The sequence below is a fragment of the Paramisgurnus dabryanus genome, chromosome 4, assembly GCF_030506205.2.
Source record: "Paramisgurnus dabryanus chromosome 4, PD_genome_1.1, whole genome shotgun sequence".
Classification (NCBI taxonomy): Eukaryota; Metazoa; Chordata; class Actinopteri; order Cypriniformes; family Cobitidae; genus Paramisgurnus; species Paramisgurnus dabryanus.
The window spans coordinates 49,009,387-49,027,037 of record NC_133340.1 but is presented as its reverse complement, the minus strand read 5'-3'; the positions used below and the strand labels follow the sequence as shown (position 1 = coordinate 49,027,037).

The following is a 17,651-nucleotide window of genomic DNA, read 5'->3' as shown; positions in this document are numbered from 1 at the left end:
AGAGACTTAAGGAAAATTATGTAGACTATTAATTTAGGTTTAATGTCCTAATGATCCGCTTACTTATTTGTATGTCCCACTAGGGCTGAAACGATTCATAGGGCCCTATTTTAATGATCTGAAACGCAAGTGCGAAGCGCAACGCGCAAGTGAGTTTGTGGGCGGATCTTGGGCGCTGTTGCTATTTTCCCGGCGTGAGAAAAAACTCTTGCGCCGGGCGCAAATCAATAAGGGGTTGGTCTGAAGTAGGTTCATTATTCATAGGTGTGGTTTGGGCGTAACGTCAAGTAAACCAATCAGAACGCTATCCAACATTCCCTTTAAACGCAAGGGCGCAAGTTCCACGGCGGGTTGCTATTATTATGACGGATTTACCAGGCGCACGCCAGGAGCGGTTCACAGCCGAGGAGACCGACGTCCTTGTACGGGGGAATCCCAAGCTTGCCAGCATAAATCGGGCACGCCGTGTAACGGGAGGTGGATCTGCCTCAGGACCTGACGCCAGCAGAGGACATCGCTGCGTCCACCCTCACCGCTGAAAGGGTTTGGGGGCTTTGAAATCGGACCCAAGAAACTCAACGTCCAACCCCAAAGTAGACTAACAAATCAAGTTCATATACATTAAGGTTTCTTATGAAAACATTTAAATTATTATTTACATAAAATAAACGTAATACAGCCACACAACAAACTTATAAAAATATTTTAATCGTTATTTGCATGAGAATTTTTTAACGCAGCCACACAATAAATAAAAACTATCACCACAATGCTCACCACTATGATTCCCCTTATCTCGTGTATTAATATTTTTTAGTGTAACAATTTATGATTTGCAAAAATAACTGTTGCATCTGTGTAGATTAGATGCAAAGTGTATGCGCGTTGTGCACGCTATACATTATGGTCAAGCATGCGCCCTTAAAATAACATAATGAACAACGCGCAACGCGCCACTGACTTTTTTTCTGGTCAGTGGCGCAATTGTTTTTTGAAACTGCAAAATAGCATCAGGGATGGTTTGCGCCGGAACACGCCTCTTTTTTTGCGCTGAAACGCCCAGGGAGCGCAAGTTCATTCCCTAGTTTGTCGACGTGCGTCTGTGGAGGGAAAAACCCGCTGTGCGCCGTTGCAAAATACGAATGATACATGTGTCACTGACAAAGTCAATTGCGCTGGGTGCAAGATAGGGCCCATAGAGTTACTCGATTAACTCGATAAAAAAAAATCCTTGGGACAAAAATTCTGCCTCAAAGCCTTGTTAAATTCCTATGACGCGCACTACACGCGCCGAGATCTGATTCACACGGACCGTTGTTCAATGTACAGGAAGCACATCATAGCACGTGATACATTTTGAATTTAGTTGGCGCGATGGCGGAGAGTAAATATGTCCATAAACGGCAGAGAATGTCTAAAGTTTGGGATCATTACATTCATATTATTACATTACATTCAGCATCAACCGACAACATCCACTGCTGTTTCACCAAGCGTCGCTGAAACAAGGTGATGTAGCTTTCGCTGATTTTAATCCCATACTGTATTTGTAGCGATGTTGTTATGCAGTTTGACTAGATATGATGTTTAGCTTTGAAGTTTTTAAGTAGTAAACGTATTCACGTTCAATTGCAAAAGAACCCCTTCAAACACACGCATGCACCCTCGTCTCTCTCATGCGAGTCAGACCAATCACGCAATGCATCAAATATGCTTAAAATTTTATGTAGCCACACAACAATAATTTCGGCTGCATTCATTCACTGTATACAGCGGGACGTGTTGTTGTGATTTTTCGAACGGATTCTTCACCTAAAATGCACTGCAATGCAAGTGATGCAAACCAAATCCAGCCGTACCAGTCTGTAATGAAGCAACTGAACGTCTGACTGGGGTGTCACTCTTCCTCACGCACAGCACGCGCGCACACACACAGGTGCACATGCGCACACACACACAGGTGCACGTGCGCCCACACACGCACGCACACACACACGCACACACACAAGTTGTTACCATAGGCTCACCCCAGAAATTATATATTATTTGTTAGCCTAATGGTAAATGCTGCAGGTGTAGAAATGTACATAAACCAGATATTTACTTTGATGTCAGGGCTAGATTACAGCATGAAACCTGTTGTGCATATTAATAATTTAAAGTGCTTAATTGTTGGCACTGGCACTTATAAACACTAAATGGGTAAAAATTGAAATAAATAGGCTTATTTTTTGGAGCCAAATGTCAATACCTCTGTCTTTTTAGAACTAAAAGCCAAATGCTTGAACATTTTACAGCCATGTCATTTTCGTTATGCATTATTTGTTTTGGTTGTTTGGTTTTTTATCAGATTAATCGATCGATTCAGTGCTAGATTAATCGATTACAAAAATAATCGATAGCTGCAGCCCTATGTCCCACAGATGACATGGAACGGTATTAACCGGTTCGGGAACTTTATTTTTTGTTCTAACGGGTTCAGGAACGTCAAATTTATGGTTGAACCGAAAACTGGAAACTTTAAAATACTGTTTCTGTTCGGAATGAACCAATTGGGAAAAAAATCTGGTTCAAAGCCCTGATCTAAGGGTGCGAAGCATGTGAGCCTCTTCAAACAACCCAGCATAATAACCCAGCAGGTTTAACCCAACAACTAGAAAACTAGTGCTGTGACGGATCACAGTTGATCCGTGATCCGTACGGATTAAAACCCACGGTTCGGCTCGCATGCGATTCGCGGATTAATATGCAGATTTAAATAGGGAAAGTTTATCATTTGCAGGTGTTTCTAAGGCTTGCTATTGTGTGTCATACTGTAGTCCATTAACATTCATTTGCTGAATAGAGCACTGAAAAACAACGTAACGTTTTTATGTGAAGCGAAGCGACCGTTTATGCTGCATCTTCTTCCTGAAGCGCCGTTTGGAATTCGCCTGTGTGTGCGCACGCGTATAAGTGCCCTCAGTAGTGCGTATACATATACTTCAAGAAAGTAAGTCAACATAAAATCTTTCTGTTCTTGACAGGGCACATACATACAAAGTGATCTCACAGTATTCTTTTTCTAATAAAAACATTTATTGATGTCTTAAGTGAATTAAAGGGCTCTATCTTACACCCGGCGCAATGCAGCGCAATGCGCGACGCAAGTGTCTTTCGCTAGTTTCCACCCTAATTTTCACGTTTAGCGCCTCGTTGTTTAAATAGCAAATGCATTTGCGCCCCCTTTTGCGCCCATGGGCGTTCTGGTCTGAAAACGAGGTGTGTCCAGGCGCATTGTTGGCGCGTTGCTATTTTGAGGCAAAAAAATAGACTACGCCATTGACCAACAAAAACCTAGTCTAAAGTCAATGGCACAATGTGTTTTATGTTATTTAAAGAGCGCATTAGTAAAATGCGCCTATACACGGGAGGACAACGCGGGTTTGCTTATCACAAGGTACATGAATGCGCAGCAGCACAAAAATGCTTTTAAATATGAAAGATTAAAGGATTGAATGTAAAAGATTATTATTGAGTCTCTTGGACATAAATGAGGACTAATTATGAGACGTTAGAAGGCACAAAGAGCTGCTTCACCTGCAGCCTGGTAAGTAAATAAATGCTTTGCTTTGAACAAATGCGTCTGTTTTTAAATGTTTTTTTTTATGCTACCTCACGGATTTATTGTATATGATTACTCTGTACCTGTGGATATGGTGAGATGAGAAACATTTTTAAGTAATGCTTAAAAAAACTCTTTGCTAAAAAAAACGCTGTCCAAAGTGCTGAAACGTGAGGAGAGCCGTTTGTAAATTCTTTATCTCCTGTTTGTTACAAATAAAGTATTTTTAGAGTACAAACCTTATCTTACATACTTGTAAATTATTTTTTGATGATATTGGATAGCCATACATTTAAAGCAATTACAAGCCTGCTTTTTACTTCCATGACTAAAAGAAAACGGGTTTTAAAGGTTTTAATAAAAAATAACAATTTCAATACAAGTGGAAAAACAACATAATTATTTAACATTAATCTTAAACTGGGGATCTTTTTCCTCCGCTTAGTTTTTCAGTTTACAAAGTCCGTCATCTAAATAGGGATTAGACATAGCGCCAGCACAACTTGCTTTTAAAGGGGATGAGAGCTGTGACTCTCATTGGTTTACTGCACGTTACGGCCAAAATACTCCCATTACAATAGGACCTACCCTTTTCGACCATGCGCTAGGCGCAAAAAACATTTTTCCCGTCGTTAAATTAGCAAAAGTGGATTCGGACACGCCCATTTAGACGTTGCGCTGTGCGCTTTAGACAATGCGCTTAGATCGTTAAAATAGGGCCCATAGAGTTCGAAACCATTCTGCTTAATTGGTCTTAAAGAGACAGTAACCTCAATTAACCTACTTAAGTCTGTGTCATTAATAGTAATCAAACACCCCAAGACAAAGAGAAAATCACTTCTGTGGCTCTAAAATAATAAAAATAATATTTAATTTGTACAATAAAGAGAGTGTTATTATTCATTTAATTCAATTTATGTACCTAATGCTAATTTTAGACCTTACTTATTGTGCAACTTTGTTCTTTTTTATAAATGTTTGTAATTTCTTTATTTGTTATTAGATTTTTCCCACCCCCCTTTTTTGCTGATCCGAAAAACGATCCGATCCGTGCCTCAAAAACAGTAATGTGATCCGAACCATGAGTTTTGTGATCCGTCACAGCCCTATAGAAAACTGAAACTACCCAAAAGTGTTTTAAATGTGAAAAAAATAACCCAACAAAACAACCCAACAGACTCAACCCAGCATTTTGGGTTTAAAATAACCTAGCCATTTTTAGAGTGTGTCAATGCTTGATTTTTATAAATCTAACATACATATTATCAGTTTTATTAATTGTAGCTGTGTCTCGGATGTAGGATTGTCTTAAAGCACACATACACACATTGACAAAGAAAGAAAAGGTTTATCTTTTAGAATTTATTGTTAAAGGTCACGTTCTTTCTTATCCCATTTTTTAAACCCTAGTTAGTGTGTAATGTTGCTATAATAGCATAAATAATGCCTGAAAAATTATAAAGCTCAAATGATTGTGCAAATACCAGTTATATCACAAGTGCAAACATTAATAAGGTGCCTTACGTGAATTATTTATTTTGCTTTTGAAAGGAAAACTCATAGAAATGCATATGCAATAATGTCAGTCGCAAAAATAACTAGACCATGCCTTTCAGCTCTAATTACACACCGTGCGTCTTTAGTAAATCCCAACAGTAGTTATCTAACGCCAAAATGAATGATGGTTAGCGCTGGTGCAAGCTGTTTGTAAATCTTGCCCTTTGTGGGCTCTATCTTACACCCGGCGCAATGCAGCGCAATGCGTGACGCAAGTGTCTATTGCTAGTTTCCTTATCACATACATGAATGCACAGCAGCACAAAAACGCTTTTAAATATGAAAGATTAAAGGATTGAATGTAAAAGACAATTATTGAGTCTCTTGGACATAAATGAGGACTAATTATGAGACGTTAGAAGGTGCAAAGAGCTGCTTCCCCCTTAGCCTGGTAAGTAAGTAAATAAATGCTTAGCTTTAAACAAATGCATCTGGTTTTAAATGTTTTTTTTTTAATGCTACCTCACGGATTTATTGTATGTGATGACTCTGTATCTGTGGATATGATGAGATGAGAAACATTTTTAAGTGTCTAAGTGCTGAAACGTGCGGAGAACCGTTTGTAAAATCTTTATCTCCTGTTTGTTACAAATAAAGTATTTTTAGAGTACAAACTAGTGTTGTAGTTCTCGAGACCGGTCTCGGTCTCAAGACCACTTTTTAAAGGTCATGGTCTCATCTTGGAATCGACCAAATTTTTACCGGTCTCGTCTCGGTCTTAGACAAAGAGGACTCAGAATTGTATTTCACGACCGGTCAAGACCACTGCAAAAAAATATTTTCAAGAAAAAAAATTCTAAGTATTTTTTGTCTTGTTTTCAGTAAAATTATCTAAAAATTCTTAAATTAAGATGCTTCTTCCTGATGAAAAAATAAACGACCCAAGAAAATAAGTCTAGTTTTTAGAGCAAAAATATCAAATTTAAGTGATTTTGTGGATAAATCTAGCAAAAAGATCTGCAAATGGGGTAAGCAATTTTTTCTTAAATTTAGTGTTTAAGAAAAAGGTTCAAGTTTTTTTTTCTTACCCCATTGGAAGATTTTTTTGCTTGTTTTATTCACAAAATCACTTAAATTTGATATTTTTGCTAATAACTAGACTTATTTTCTTGGGTAGTTTTGCTCATCAAGAAAAAGCATCTTAATTTAAGAATTTTTAAATATTTTTACTGAAAACAAGATAAAAATACTAAGAAAATCTTTTCTTGAAAATATTTTTTTGCAGTGCACATCACAAATATATTTTTTATCATTAATTTTATGCAGTTTATTCAGGTTTGGCATATGATGTTGGCATTGTTTAAGCATTGTTTAAGTTTCTCCCAATGACAGTTTTTCTAATTTTATTAAGAAAAACACCTGCATTGTGTTAAGTGGATGGCAAGCCATGGAAAGACAGTTCAGATTAAATGGTTAAGTTGATTTCAGCTCTTTAGTGTTTATTCACTTTTATTTGCTTATAGACGGTTTCATCGGACGCACGTGATACGCGTCTGGATCCGAACCTTACTTCCGGTTTCATTTTTTTAATGGTCAGATTAATTGCTAAACTGATCTCTTGAACAAATGCCTCGTCGAAAAAAACAAATGTTTTGGTTTCCTAGGTAATCTATGTGTTGTGTTTTTGGTTGTTATATAAATAAACTACGTTTAAAGTACTTTGTTGTTATTTATTCTTAGCGGAGTTTACCGGAAGTTACGTGCGGACCGCGACAGCCGCTTGTTTATGTTGTTACTGCTGAAACCGTCTATAGCCAAAGATAAATTCCCACATATCTGCAATCCCTTTCAACCCAACAGGCCAGCTGTAACTTTTCACACCTTATTAGCTTTCTATTGAGCTTCAAATGAGTTGTAAATGTCTAACAGAGATTCTTGGGATGCTTTCGGGGGAATATTAACCTACCAGGAACTGACCAGTTTTTGGCCCTCTGATGTTGATAAAAAGAGACCTTAGGAGATTAAGAGGGAAATTCAGTTATAATATTATAATGCAACATTGAATCCGCTCCAAAAGTCATGGCTACCAGCCACAGGTTACATCAACCTAACAAAGTCACTATTTAGAAAATCACATTGGTTTAATGTAACAATTTTACGTAGAAATTTGCCACATAATAAAATTACATTCATCTGATGTGGTGTTTGATTTTCATGAAAGTTACATCAGGTCAACGTAATAAAGTCACATTTTAGAAAATCACATTTTTTCAATGTAATCATTTTATGTGGAAATTCGCCATGTAATTAAATTATATTCATGTGAGGCATTTTTTTTTGAGTGAAGGCTGGTTTTTGAAAGGCAAGTCGACAACTCGATGATATGATTTTGCACATTGTTAAAAACAACAACAAATATTGCACATGATATATCTTGCACACCCCTATGAAAAGGCCTATTTTGTTTGCAAATTCTACTTTTCTATATGGTATTTTGTTATCTTATGGAAAATAGTATGCATAACGCATGTTTAGGGGCAGTTTTTCATTATCTCGGCACTTGCTGGGATTGTGGAAAGCATTTTAACTTAAAACAGACAGCAACTTAAAGAGCACCAATTATGCTAATAAATTAGCACGTTAGCACGTTATTGTAATATCCCATAGTACATACATGTTATTAAAACTTGAACTAATGCACTGTGAGTCTTATAAATTGCTTACATACCTCACCGATTTCTGCATGTCTGGAAAACGCTCGGATTTAGTTCCTGTCTCCGCCTCCCAAAATGTCTAGTGTATTCGGATTGGTCAGATGACTACTCAACTGTTATTGGTCAACTGGGTTCGGCGTGTGTTTGAAAGGTTACGCCCCTGACTACGCGTGGGTTTTCCGGTTCTGACTGAGAGTCACAGGCAACGTAAACAAGCGCTATATTTCTCTATAAACGATGGTGTCTGTACTGCCTTACCACTTCAAGCTCGATCCAGAGAGTTCAGACGGCCGTTACGATATAAACGATCTCCATTAATGAACGCGATTGGATTTAACTTTTTTAGGTGTCCTTAGCTCTGCCAGAATGCTAAACGAAGACGAAAATGTGTTGCAAAGACATCCAAAAGGTAATTATAACGTACTACATTACTTTGCAAACTATATGGAAACACCAAATGTAGCACATAGAAAGTATTTTTTGAAATGATTATAAAACTATTTCACTTATTAACATTATTTTACTATAGTAAACTTTATTATAAAAGACTGCTTACATACTATATTACTGTGCAAACTATATGGAAACACCAAATGTAGCACATAGAAAGTATTTGTTGAAATGATTATAAAACTATTTCATTTGTTAACATTATTTTACTATAGTAAACTTTATTATAAAAGACTGCTTACATACTATATCACTGTGCAAACTATATGGAAACACCAAATGTAGCACAAAGAAAGTATTAATTGAAATGAATGTTCTACATTATTTCACTATGGTAAACTTTTTTATGAAAGACTGCTTTCTTATAAGTGCTATGTTTTTACTTATTAGGTTTTAAGGAAAATGCAACATGTTCCAGGGCCTCTTACCTGCGTGATTCATCATCCAGGTTTTGCACAAATTGTCTAAATCCCTACACACAGAACATTTATTGTACTGACTATAAGCCTTTGAGCTGCAGGACTAGAGTAAGTTTTATTACATTTTTAAACCAATAACACTTAAGTATCATTATAGTAACAAAGTACCCAAAAGAACAAAAGATGTAACTTTAAAGAAAATATAATAGTCAGTCAAAAGTTTTTTTATTTATTACAAATATATACTTAAATGTTAAACAATATACAAATAAACATACTTAAGTAACCATATTGTGCTCTTGTTTCAAAAATTGTTCAATTCATTTCTTACAGCTATCTATTCAGATAAATGGCATATCAAAGCTTTGTCAGCTGGTGCTATTTTAGATGACACTATAAGGTTATCATCCTGTCGTGTGTTGTTCTCCATATATGCTTGGAGCTTCCTGATCAGATCGGTCACAATTTTGGCTTTCGACGACCCCTGCACTGAAGATGGCATGCAATCACGTCCTCCTTTGAAGGTCTCTCAAACTGTGATGCCAGGTCCATTGGAATCGGGGTTTCCTTCAGCTTATCATCAAATACCTCATCAAACACAAGCCTGATCACATCATCCACATAACTGTAGAAATATTGCGGTCAATAAATCTTTTGTTTTGATCATTTATTTCCCTTCTTCATACATTAAGTTTTTAATTATGAATGTATTTGAAATAAAACATTACTGCTTACGGTATGTCACTTGTGTGTTTTGGGAACATAGCCTTGTACTTTCCCTCTCCTGCTTTTGTTACGGCTTGGTGACATTGTAATGGATGGCTGCAAGGTACAAATACCTGTAAAATATAAACAAGCAATTAATTTATTGTAAAAGTAAATGCTACTTTATTTAACACAGTTACTAAAATACTTAAATACCTGCACAGCATTCCAATAAATGAGAAAATCAAATTTTTTTTGCTGCAAATCTGAAATCTCAGGCTACGGACGGCAAAGGCATCCACTGATGATGGTGATGGAAACATTGTGAAACGATGCTACTGCCTGGGTTCCTATTATTATGCAGAGAAAAAAAACTTTGTCATCATCAGTTATACATCTAAGACTGGTAGTGGTTTCACTAGCTAAATACATCATATGTGTTACACACCTTTGCTCCTCATATGCCAGTCTGACTCCTTGTACTGTGTGTAATGATGTTGCATGTTTGCATACAGTGTAGAAGGATGTGTCCAGGGTCTTCGTACGTCGCTAACTCAGTTAGCTGGATTCGATTGTTGATGATTTGGCATGATCTTGGATTATTTGGTTCTTCGAAGCTCATTCTAAACTTGCTGTCATAGCAACAGGTCCGTAAGCTCAAACCTGCTCGGGAGCAGGCTTATTTCATGTAAACACGATTAGTTTGTACCTTTTTAAGCGGATGTGATACGGAAAGTCTGACGCAGTCGCGTATTCTTTATTATACGAGCGCAATCTGCGTAAGATGCATGATTAATATAAAGAGCTTTTCAAATTCAACACGTAATAAAAAAAGAATATATTAATTAAATCTTTTAGCGATGTTATTTAAAAAATATATAATATAACAAATATATTTTTTCTGTACTTGTGCGACTTGTTTTTGTGTAACAGGTGTTTGATTATTATTCTTAAACGAATGACATGCTGATAACATTCATTTTAAATTTGTTTGAATTTTCCTTAATAAAAACAGCAATCAATCATACCCAGCACTAATAGATTTTATGTACAATAAAGAATGTTACTCAGTGTGAAATAATTTTCATTTGAATAAACTAATCTCCTATTTTAGTTGTGTCTTTAGATTGTCAAGTAGCTGTCATGCATGAAAGGGTTTTCGTTTAGTAATTTCTATCTGTTCTATCTTTAAAACGTTGTCTACAAATATGTTACCCTGTCCCTGTTCTGTGACAAAAATGACCAAAATAACCAAATAAGTTTTTTGCACATATTTTCACATATCTTTATCTTCTTTACTACACTTTTCTGTGCAGACTCAGCAGATGCAGGACTTTCAGTTAACGTGGAATACTGCTAATATAGTCAGAAATCAGTTAAGAATAATGCAGTTGAAGTAAACTTATTTAACCACTTGCATATAGTTTCTCTAAAGGACTACCATCTGAGAGGATTTCTTTACTGTCATGTGCACATTATAAAATTTTAATGTAGAATAACATTACCATTCCCTTACTGCACATCATACTTTATTTACCACATTATTGGAAACTGCTAAAAGTGTTGGTGTATTATCTACAACTGCACAAAAGAGAGGAAAACACTATCTTATAATACACTACAATTAAAATTTTATTTATCAGGAATTAAATTGTTGCATTGGCTGTCGGTTTAAGAAAGAGCAACTGCTCCAGAGATTATCTGTACAATCAGCCAGTTTAGAGACATCACTCCTGCCAGCACATCACATGAAGATGGAGGGCCACCACCTGTGTTTTTTTATTCTGCTTTTTAAGTTGCTGTTACAAACAGACAAAATAGCATTTAACTGTTTTTAAAAGAGACTTAAAGTACTTTAGGAGCATCAAATTTTAATTACAATCATTAATTTCAATCTTTGACAAGCATAGCAAAGATATCAAGATTATATTTTTACAGAAAATTTTGAATTATTTATGGTGATTTATGTACTAAAGTAGCTTTAACTGGGTTTTTAAATTCAGTCACATAAAACGTTCACAACCTTCCATCAATAGCTCTCAGACTGCAGGGGTTAAAAATGGGCGTGTTCTTGGCCATTGTAACAACTGGCCAATCACAGCGTGGCTGATCAGTGTTTCTACTATCGATATGTATTGACTTTTCTTGCAGTGCACGAACGCGCAGTGATCTCAGATAATTCAATCCTGCCATAATAATCATCAACAGCAGTGGTGTTCAAAGAACCAAATAAGCGAGATTATAATTAGCCAGATCTAAACTTCTCGGATGTCCCATTTGATCTCGGATGTATTAAGCGACGTACGAAGAACGGGCCCCAGCTGCGAATCTAGGATATAGACAAATAAAACAAACATGAATTCAGTCAAAAATACATATTATAACAATAGAGTACAACGACTATAAATCTTTAGACTATTCATTAAAACGTAAATGTATTACATATTACATGGCCCAACATTAGCAACACACATTACGTGTTTACTTCGTTTCAAAATCTAAGAAAGCTTCAAGTAAATACAACAGTAAAATACATATAACTTTAAACAAATCATCTGTACTTAGAGTTTCTTGAGTTTGATCATGAGAACAAATTTTACCGGTAACAGTTTAGCTGGTATTTGTATTTAGCTTAGCAACTTAGCAAGTTTGTAAACATGTCTAAACCAACATCGATAAAAAAAACGATAGTCTGCATAATTCAACATACACGTGTGTAAATATGGTACGTTGTTTATGAAATACAGTATTACAACACAAAACAATTAGCTTGCAAGCTTAGCTCTACACGCACATTATTTTAATCTCCGGTTACCGGTTACGTAATGTACAGTAAAAGGCAAATAATAAACGTGAATACTTACAGCCTGTGATCCAGAAGTGCACAGTAATCCAACTTTCAAGAGGAGACGTCGCGCAAATCCAGCTTCGGTTCATGAGAAGCAGTTATTGTGAAAACTCTGTGAAAAACTTCTGACTGGATTTTTCCGGAACCGTATTAAACATGATGTCCTCTGTGGAAGTCCATAAAGTGCTATTTTGCCCTCGCATCTAAAGAGACAGCGTCTACTCGAGAGATTTAATCGCTTAAACAATGAAACAAGAGTTTGCAAACAGAGTCAAAGCAGGGACTCACAACCTCCGCCATTTTAGCTCTCTTCTGACTCGGCGCTCCCCACCCCCGTCTTTGAGGGCGTACCCAAGCAAAGCAGAGAGGGCTGAACTATGATAATGTTGGTCTTATCTACGTCACTAATCCCAGGAAGTAAACTGTTGCCTACAATCCGAGTGTTTTTTGTAGTCCTCGAACGTTAGAGACGATAACTCGCGTCATCGTTTTCTTTGAGGTATGTACTTTTTGAATATCGTTAGCATGTACTAATGCACACTTACACACAAAAGGATGTTTAAAAACGTGTATCCCATAATAGGTGCTCTTTAAAATAAGTCCTGTTTTTGTTTTACCTTTGTTGGATTCTCCAAGTCTGTCAGGTTTTGTATGGCCACATTTTTATAGTTTTCTGCACTGTTTCAGGTACTGGGACCTTCGGAAGGGTTTTTCTGGTTAAGGATAAGAAGACACAAGGTTTTTTTGCACTGAAGGCGATGAAGATTCCAGATGTAATCCGTCTAAAGCAGGAGCAGCATGTTCATAATGAAAAAGAGGTTCTGACAGAAGTGAGCCACCCCTTTCTCGTCAGACTGTGAGTGGTTACTACACAACGTTAACAAATAGCATGTAGAACCATAATATACGGTGGCCCTGAAGTGCAAACCACAACAACAAATTACTAAACAACAACAACAACAAATTAAAAAACAACAACAAATTAAAAAAACACTACAGCAAATAAAAAAAAAACACTACAGCAAATTAAAAAACACTACAGCAAATTAAAAAACACTACAGCAAATTAAAAAACACTACAACAAATTAAAAAACACTGCAACAAATTAAAAAACAACAACAAATTAAAAAAACACTACAGCAAATTAAAAACCACTACAGCAAATTAAAAAACACTACAACAAAATAAAAAACAAATAAAAATAAAAAACACAACAGCAAGTCAAAAAACACTACAGCAAATTAAAAAACACAACTACAAATAAAAAAAAAAACACTACAACAAAATAAAAAACCATAACAAAAAAAAACACAACAGCAAGTTAAAAAAAACTACAACAAATTAAAAAACACTACAACAAAATAAAAACAACTACAAAATAAAAAAACACTACAACAAATTAAAAAACACAACTACAATTTAAAAAACACATCAACAAATTAAAAACACAACTACAAATAAAAAAACACAACTACATTAACCTACCGGAAGAGGTAGGTACCAGTGTGCAACATGAGACATCGCTGATAGGGCGACACTGCAGTTCGGCTTTTGAACCGGAAGTTATTCTTCCTGTAGCGCATCTATAATCACTGGTGGTTGCCAATTCACTCCCTAGCAACCAATGAGAATACCTTATCAACCGTTTTGCAAGAGCTATAACTCTGCATCAGAACATCGTAGAGACACGGGGGTTGGCTCTTTTGACTCATTAACAACACTGTAACATTTTGAGAGCTGAGTATTGCCACTGCAAGCACCACTCATTTTTACGTCAGTGTTCTAGTTATCAATGCTCGTCGAAAGAGAGGGAGAGATTTCACTAAATGAGAACACAGCTTTTTTGCTGATAACTGTTATATTGTTTTGTCTGAAATCAAGAGATTTTCTTAGGTACTTTAAACTGCTCATCCGAAGTCAACTTTACTCTCTGCTGTGCCCTTTTTGGCTTGACCCCGGTGATTGCTGCTTGCAGCTATATTTAGGGGTCAAGCCCCGAAGGGGCGAAGACCCCTATTGTATCCGTTAGTTTTCTTATTATTAGGGGTCAAGCCCAGAATGGGCGAAGACCCCTATTGTATCCGTTAGTTTTCTTTTTCTTTTTCTTTTTCTTTTTCTTTTTCTTTTTAAATATTATTCTTCTTCCTGTTCCATTGCGGTCTATGGCAGCCCATAGAACCGTACATAGGAAAGTTATGAAATTTTGCACACTGACAGAGGACAGTCCAAATAATATCCCTAGCAATTTTGGAGTCTCTATCTCAAACCCGCTAGCGCCACCAACAGTCCAAAGTTGCACTTACGTTTTTGCTTATAACTTCTGATCCGTAAGTCCTAGAAACGAAATTCTTGTTTCCTCTGATTCCTTGGTTCAAGACGATTCGATTAGACCCTATGACGTTATTTTCCGTCATGAAAATTTTTCCGCCATTTTGAAATATTCGTAAAACCTACTTTTGCGAACTCCTCCTAGAGTTTTTACCCGAATGCCACGAAAATCGGTATGCAGCATCTAGAGACACTCAAGGCAAAAAGTTATTAAAAGAATTTCGATAAACCAATCCGTTCTCGTATAGCGCGTCAACGAATTTTACATAGAGCGCAAAAAAACTGATTTTAGGCTGTATCTTCGCCAAACTTAGGCCTATTGACACGACACTTGGTACTCGAGATGCCAGTCAGGAACTGAGGGTGCATGCACAGTTTCGTTGCAGCGCCACCTAGTGGTCAGACGAATGTTCTATACGCCTATAACTTTGGCTGCGATAAAAGTATTTTCACGGGACTTGATTTTTTGGAGTCCTGAGTAGTCGCCGAGTCCAACGATACCAAACATGCCAGGATTCGCCTTACGGTTAGCCCTGTGCATCAAAATAGCACTTAAAAAACACGCGCGAATAACTCCGCGAGCGTTATTCCGATCGACACGAAAACACCATAGGAAGAATATTGCATTACCTTCTGAACAAAAAGTTCTATTGGCGTTATATTAAAATTTTCATCAGAAATGGCCGAAAAATGCAAAAAACGAAAAATTACCTTTAAATTTTGCATTTTTTACACATAAATGGTTATAACTTCGCAACGAAAAGAGATTTTTTCACCAGATTTGATACGCAGATGTACGACCACAGTCTGAGGCCACACAAAAAAAAATGGTATGCCTCCACCACTAGGTGGCCCTATAATTGAACAAAATCTTTCATATCAAGCAAGCCCTATGGTCATACAACTATTTTATTGCTTAACTAAAGTGTATAGTCATGAAACTAGCTAGATGTAACACAGTCATGACCTAAGGTTGCATGCACAGTTTTGTCATAGCGCCACCTAGTGGTTTTGAGATAGAAAATGGCTATTTTTGCCTATAACTACTGCAAAAACACATCTAAAACCATGAGTCTTCATGGATTATTCCTTTCATGAATTGAACTATAATCACTGGTGCATGTTCATTTACTCTCTAGCAACCAATGAGAATACCTTATCAACCGTTTTTGCAAGAGCTTTTTCTCTGCATCAGAACATCGTAGACACATGGGGATGGTGTATTTTGACTCATTTAACTTGTTGTAACATGTTGTGACACCATGGGCGTAGATTTAGGGTGGGACGCTAGGGACATGTCCCTACCAATATTCAGAGAAGACTGAATTGTCCCTAGCAATAATTTCGACCAAACATTTAATCTGTATTCATATATAACCACTAATGTCCGTCTTGTTCTTGTGTTTTCTATTTTTTACTTATTATATTTTTGTCAGAAACCATTTAAATTAGATTAGAAATCTTTTGCAATCCCGTTCTGTAAAAATAACGCTCTATGTGGTACACAAACGGTTAACAGCTTTCGTTCTCTGCAATGCCCGCCTCCGTAAGTCACATCGCTAATATGATTGGCTTTGCATTTCTTTAGTCCCGCCTCTCTAACGCACATTGCTAATATGATTGGATTAGCATTCTTGAGTCCCGCCTCTCTAACGCACATCACTTTTTGATGGGCTTGTCTTTACTCGCTACGTGTGATAGGATGGTTTCACTTTGTACAACGCGCCAAAGTTCACTCAACAAAGCATGCGTGATTATTCGGGCGACAGGTAAGTGAGGAAGAAAGTATTATTATACCCACTGTAACTGTTTCATGCACAAAAAAAGTTGTGCCACATAATGATTCAAGGACAGTGTTTTCACCAATACAGGACAATCCCATTTTGGTGGTATTTTTAAGTTCCATTATGAACTAGCACCTTTATTAAAGCGGTTTTATTATTTAGAAGAGTGCCTTGGTTTCCTTTTGTTGTTTTTGAAATTTAGCTTATTTCCCAAAGAGCACCTTCGATTTACATATATTTTTGACATTTTGTATACTGTTTTGAACGCCGTAGCCCTCCAGCCCCTGCTTTGTGGGTGATTGTTTTTACAGGACAATCCCATGTTAACCCTGAGGAGTTGCAAACTTGTGTCAACCTTTTATAAATGGGGTGGCAAGGTTATTTAGAGGGTCCCTAATCCATGAAAGAAAATAACCCCAACATGGTAAAAACATGAATTCATGTCATGATTGCTGAATACTTTCATTACTGCACTGTGGTCATTACTTGCACAGATGTAGACATAATGTTGCATTTTAAACAAACTATTTTTTTCACACTGATTAACTGTCTGTTAATGAAAAGAAGATTTAATGTAAACTACAGAAACGTTAATAAACTGTGTTCAGGAAACAGCATGATATATATACCTACTTCAACACTGGGATTTTTTGGCAAAATTAAATTAAGAATTAAATATTAATTGCATATTCTTCAATATTATAAAGTTAATATGGATTCATATATGTTACTATGTGATTTTCTTTTTTTGACAAAGACTTAAACAGCTACTGTTTATTAGGCTCTAGGACATAACGAATTGTTTATTATAGTACATTAAATTTGGGATGGCACCGGGGGTGGCGAGTCAGATGTCACTGAGTAAAGTGCATACTGAGTTGTCTGTTGTTTATGTCAAGTAAACGGTGATAAACAGTTTTTGCAATGCGACCATTTTATTTATGTCCCCACCAATGCCAGAATCAAACCTACGCCCTTGTGTGACACATGTTTTGCCACTGCAAATATCACTCACATGTTCTTCAGTGCTCTAATGTTCCATGACTGTCAATAACAGAACGACGATTGCAGTAGACAAGAACAGAGATTATTTTTGTTGATTATTTTTGCGTGTTTTCATCTGAAATCATTAGGTTTACCTAGGTTCTTCGGTCTGCTTATCCAAACTCAACTTTACACCCTTCTGTGCCCTTTTCGGCTTGACCCCGGTATCGCTGCTTGCAGCTATATTTATTATTATTATTATTATTATTAGTTATTCTTCTTCTTCCGCCATTGCGGTCTATGGCAGCCCATAGAAC

The 17,651-nt window shown here is 36.6% G+C and overlaps 1 protein-coding gene and 1 long non-coding RNA gene across 2 annotated transcripts in view; one reads left to right on the top strand and one right to left on the bottom strand.

The window, feature by feature from the left end:
• prkx (protein kinase X-linked) overlaps nt 1–17,651 on the top strand; it is a 374,991-nt gene that overhangs the window by 62,820 nt on the left and 294,520 nt on the right. Inside the window, exon 2 of the mRNA XM_065254896.2 lies at nt 12,925–13,093. Coding sequence (XP_065110968.2) covers nt 12,925–13,093 — 169 coding nt within the window. The remainder of the gene's footprint in view (nt 1–12,924; nt 13,094–17,651) is intronic.
• Nucleotides 6,474–9,923, bottom strand: LOC135736106 (uncharacterized). Its single transcript, XR_010527797.2, has 4 exons — nt 9,838–9,923; nt 9,606–9,739; nt 9,420–9,523; nt 6,474–9,309 (listed from the first exon to the last, which is right to left on the bottom strand). It is a non-coding gene; the product is annotated as an uncharacterized lncRNA (long non-coding RNA).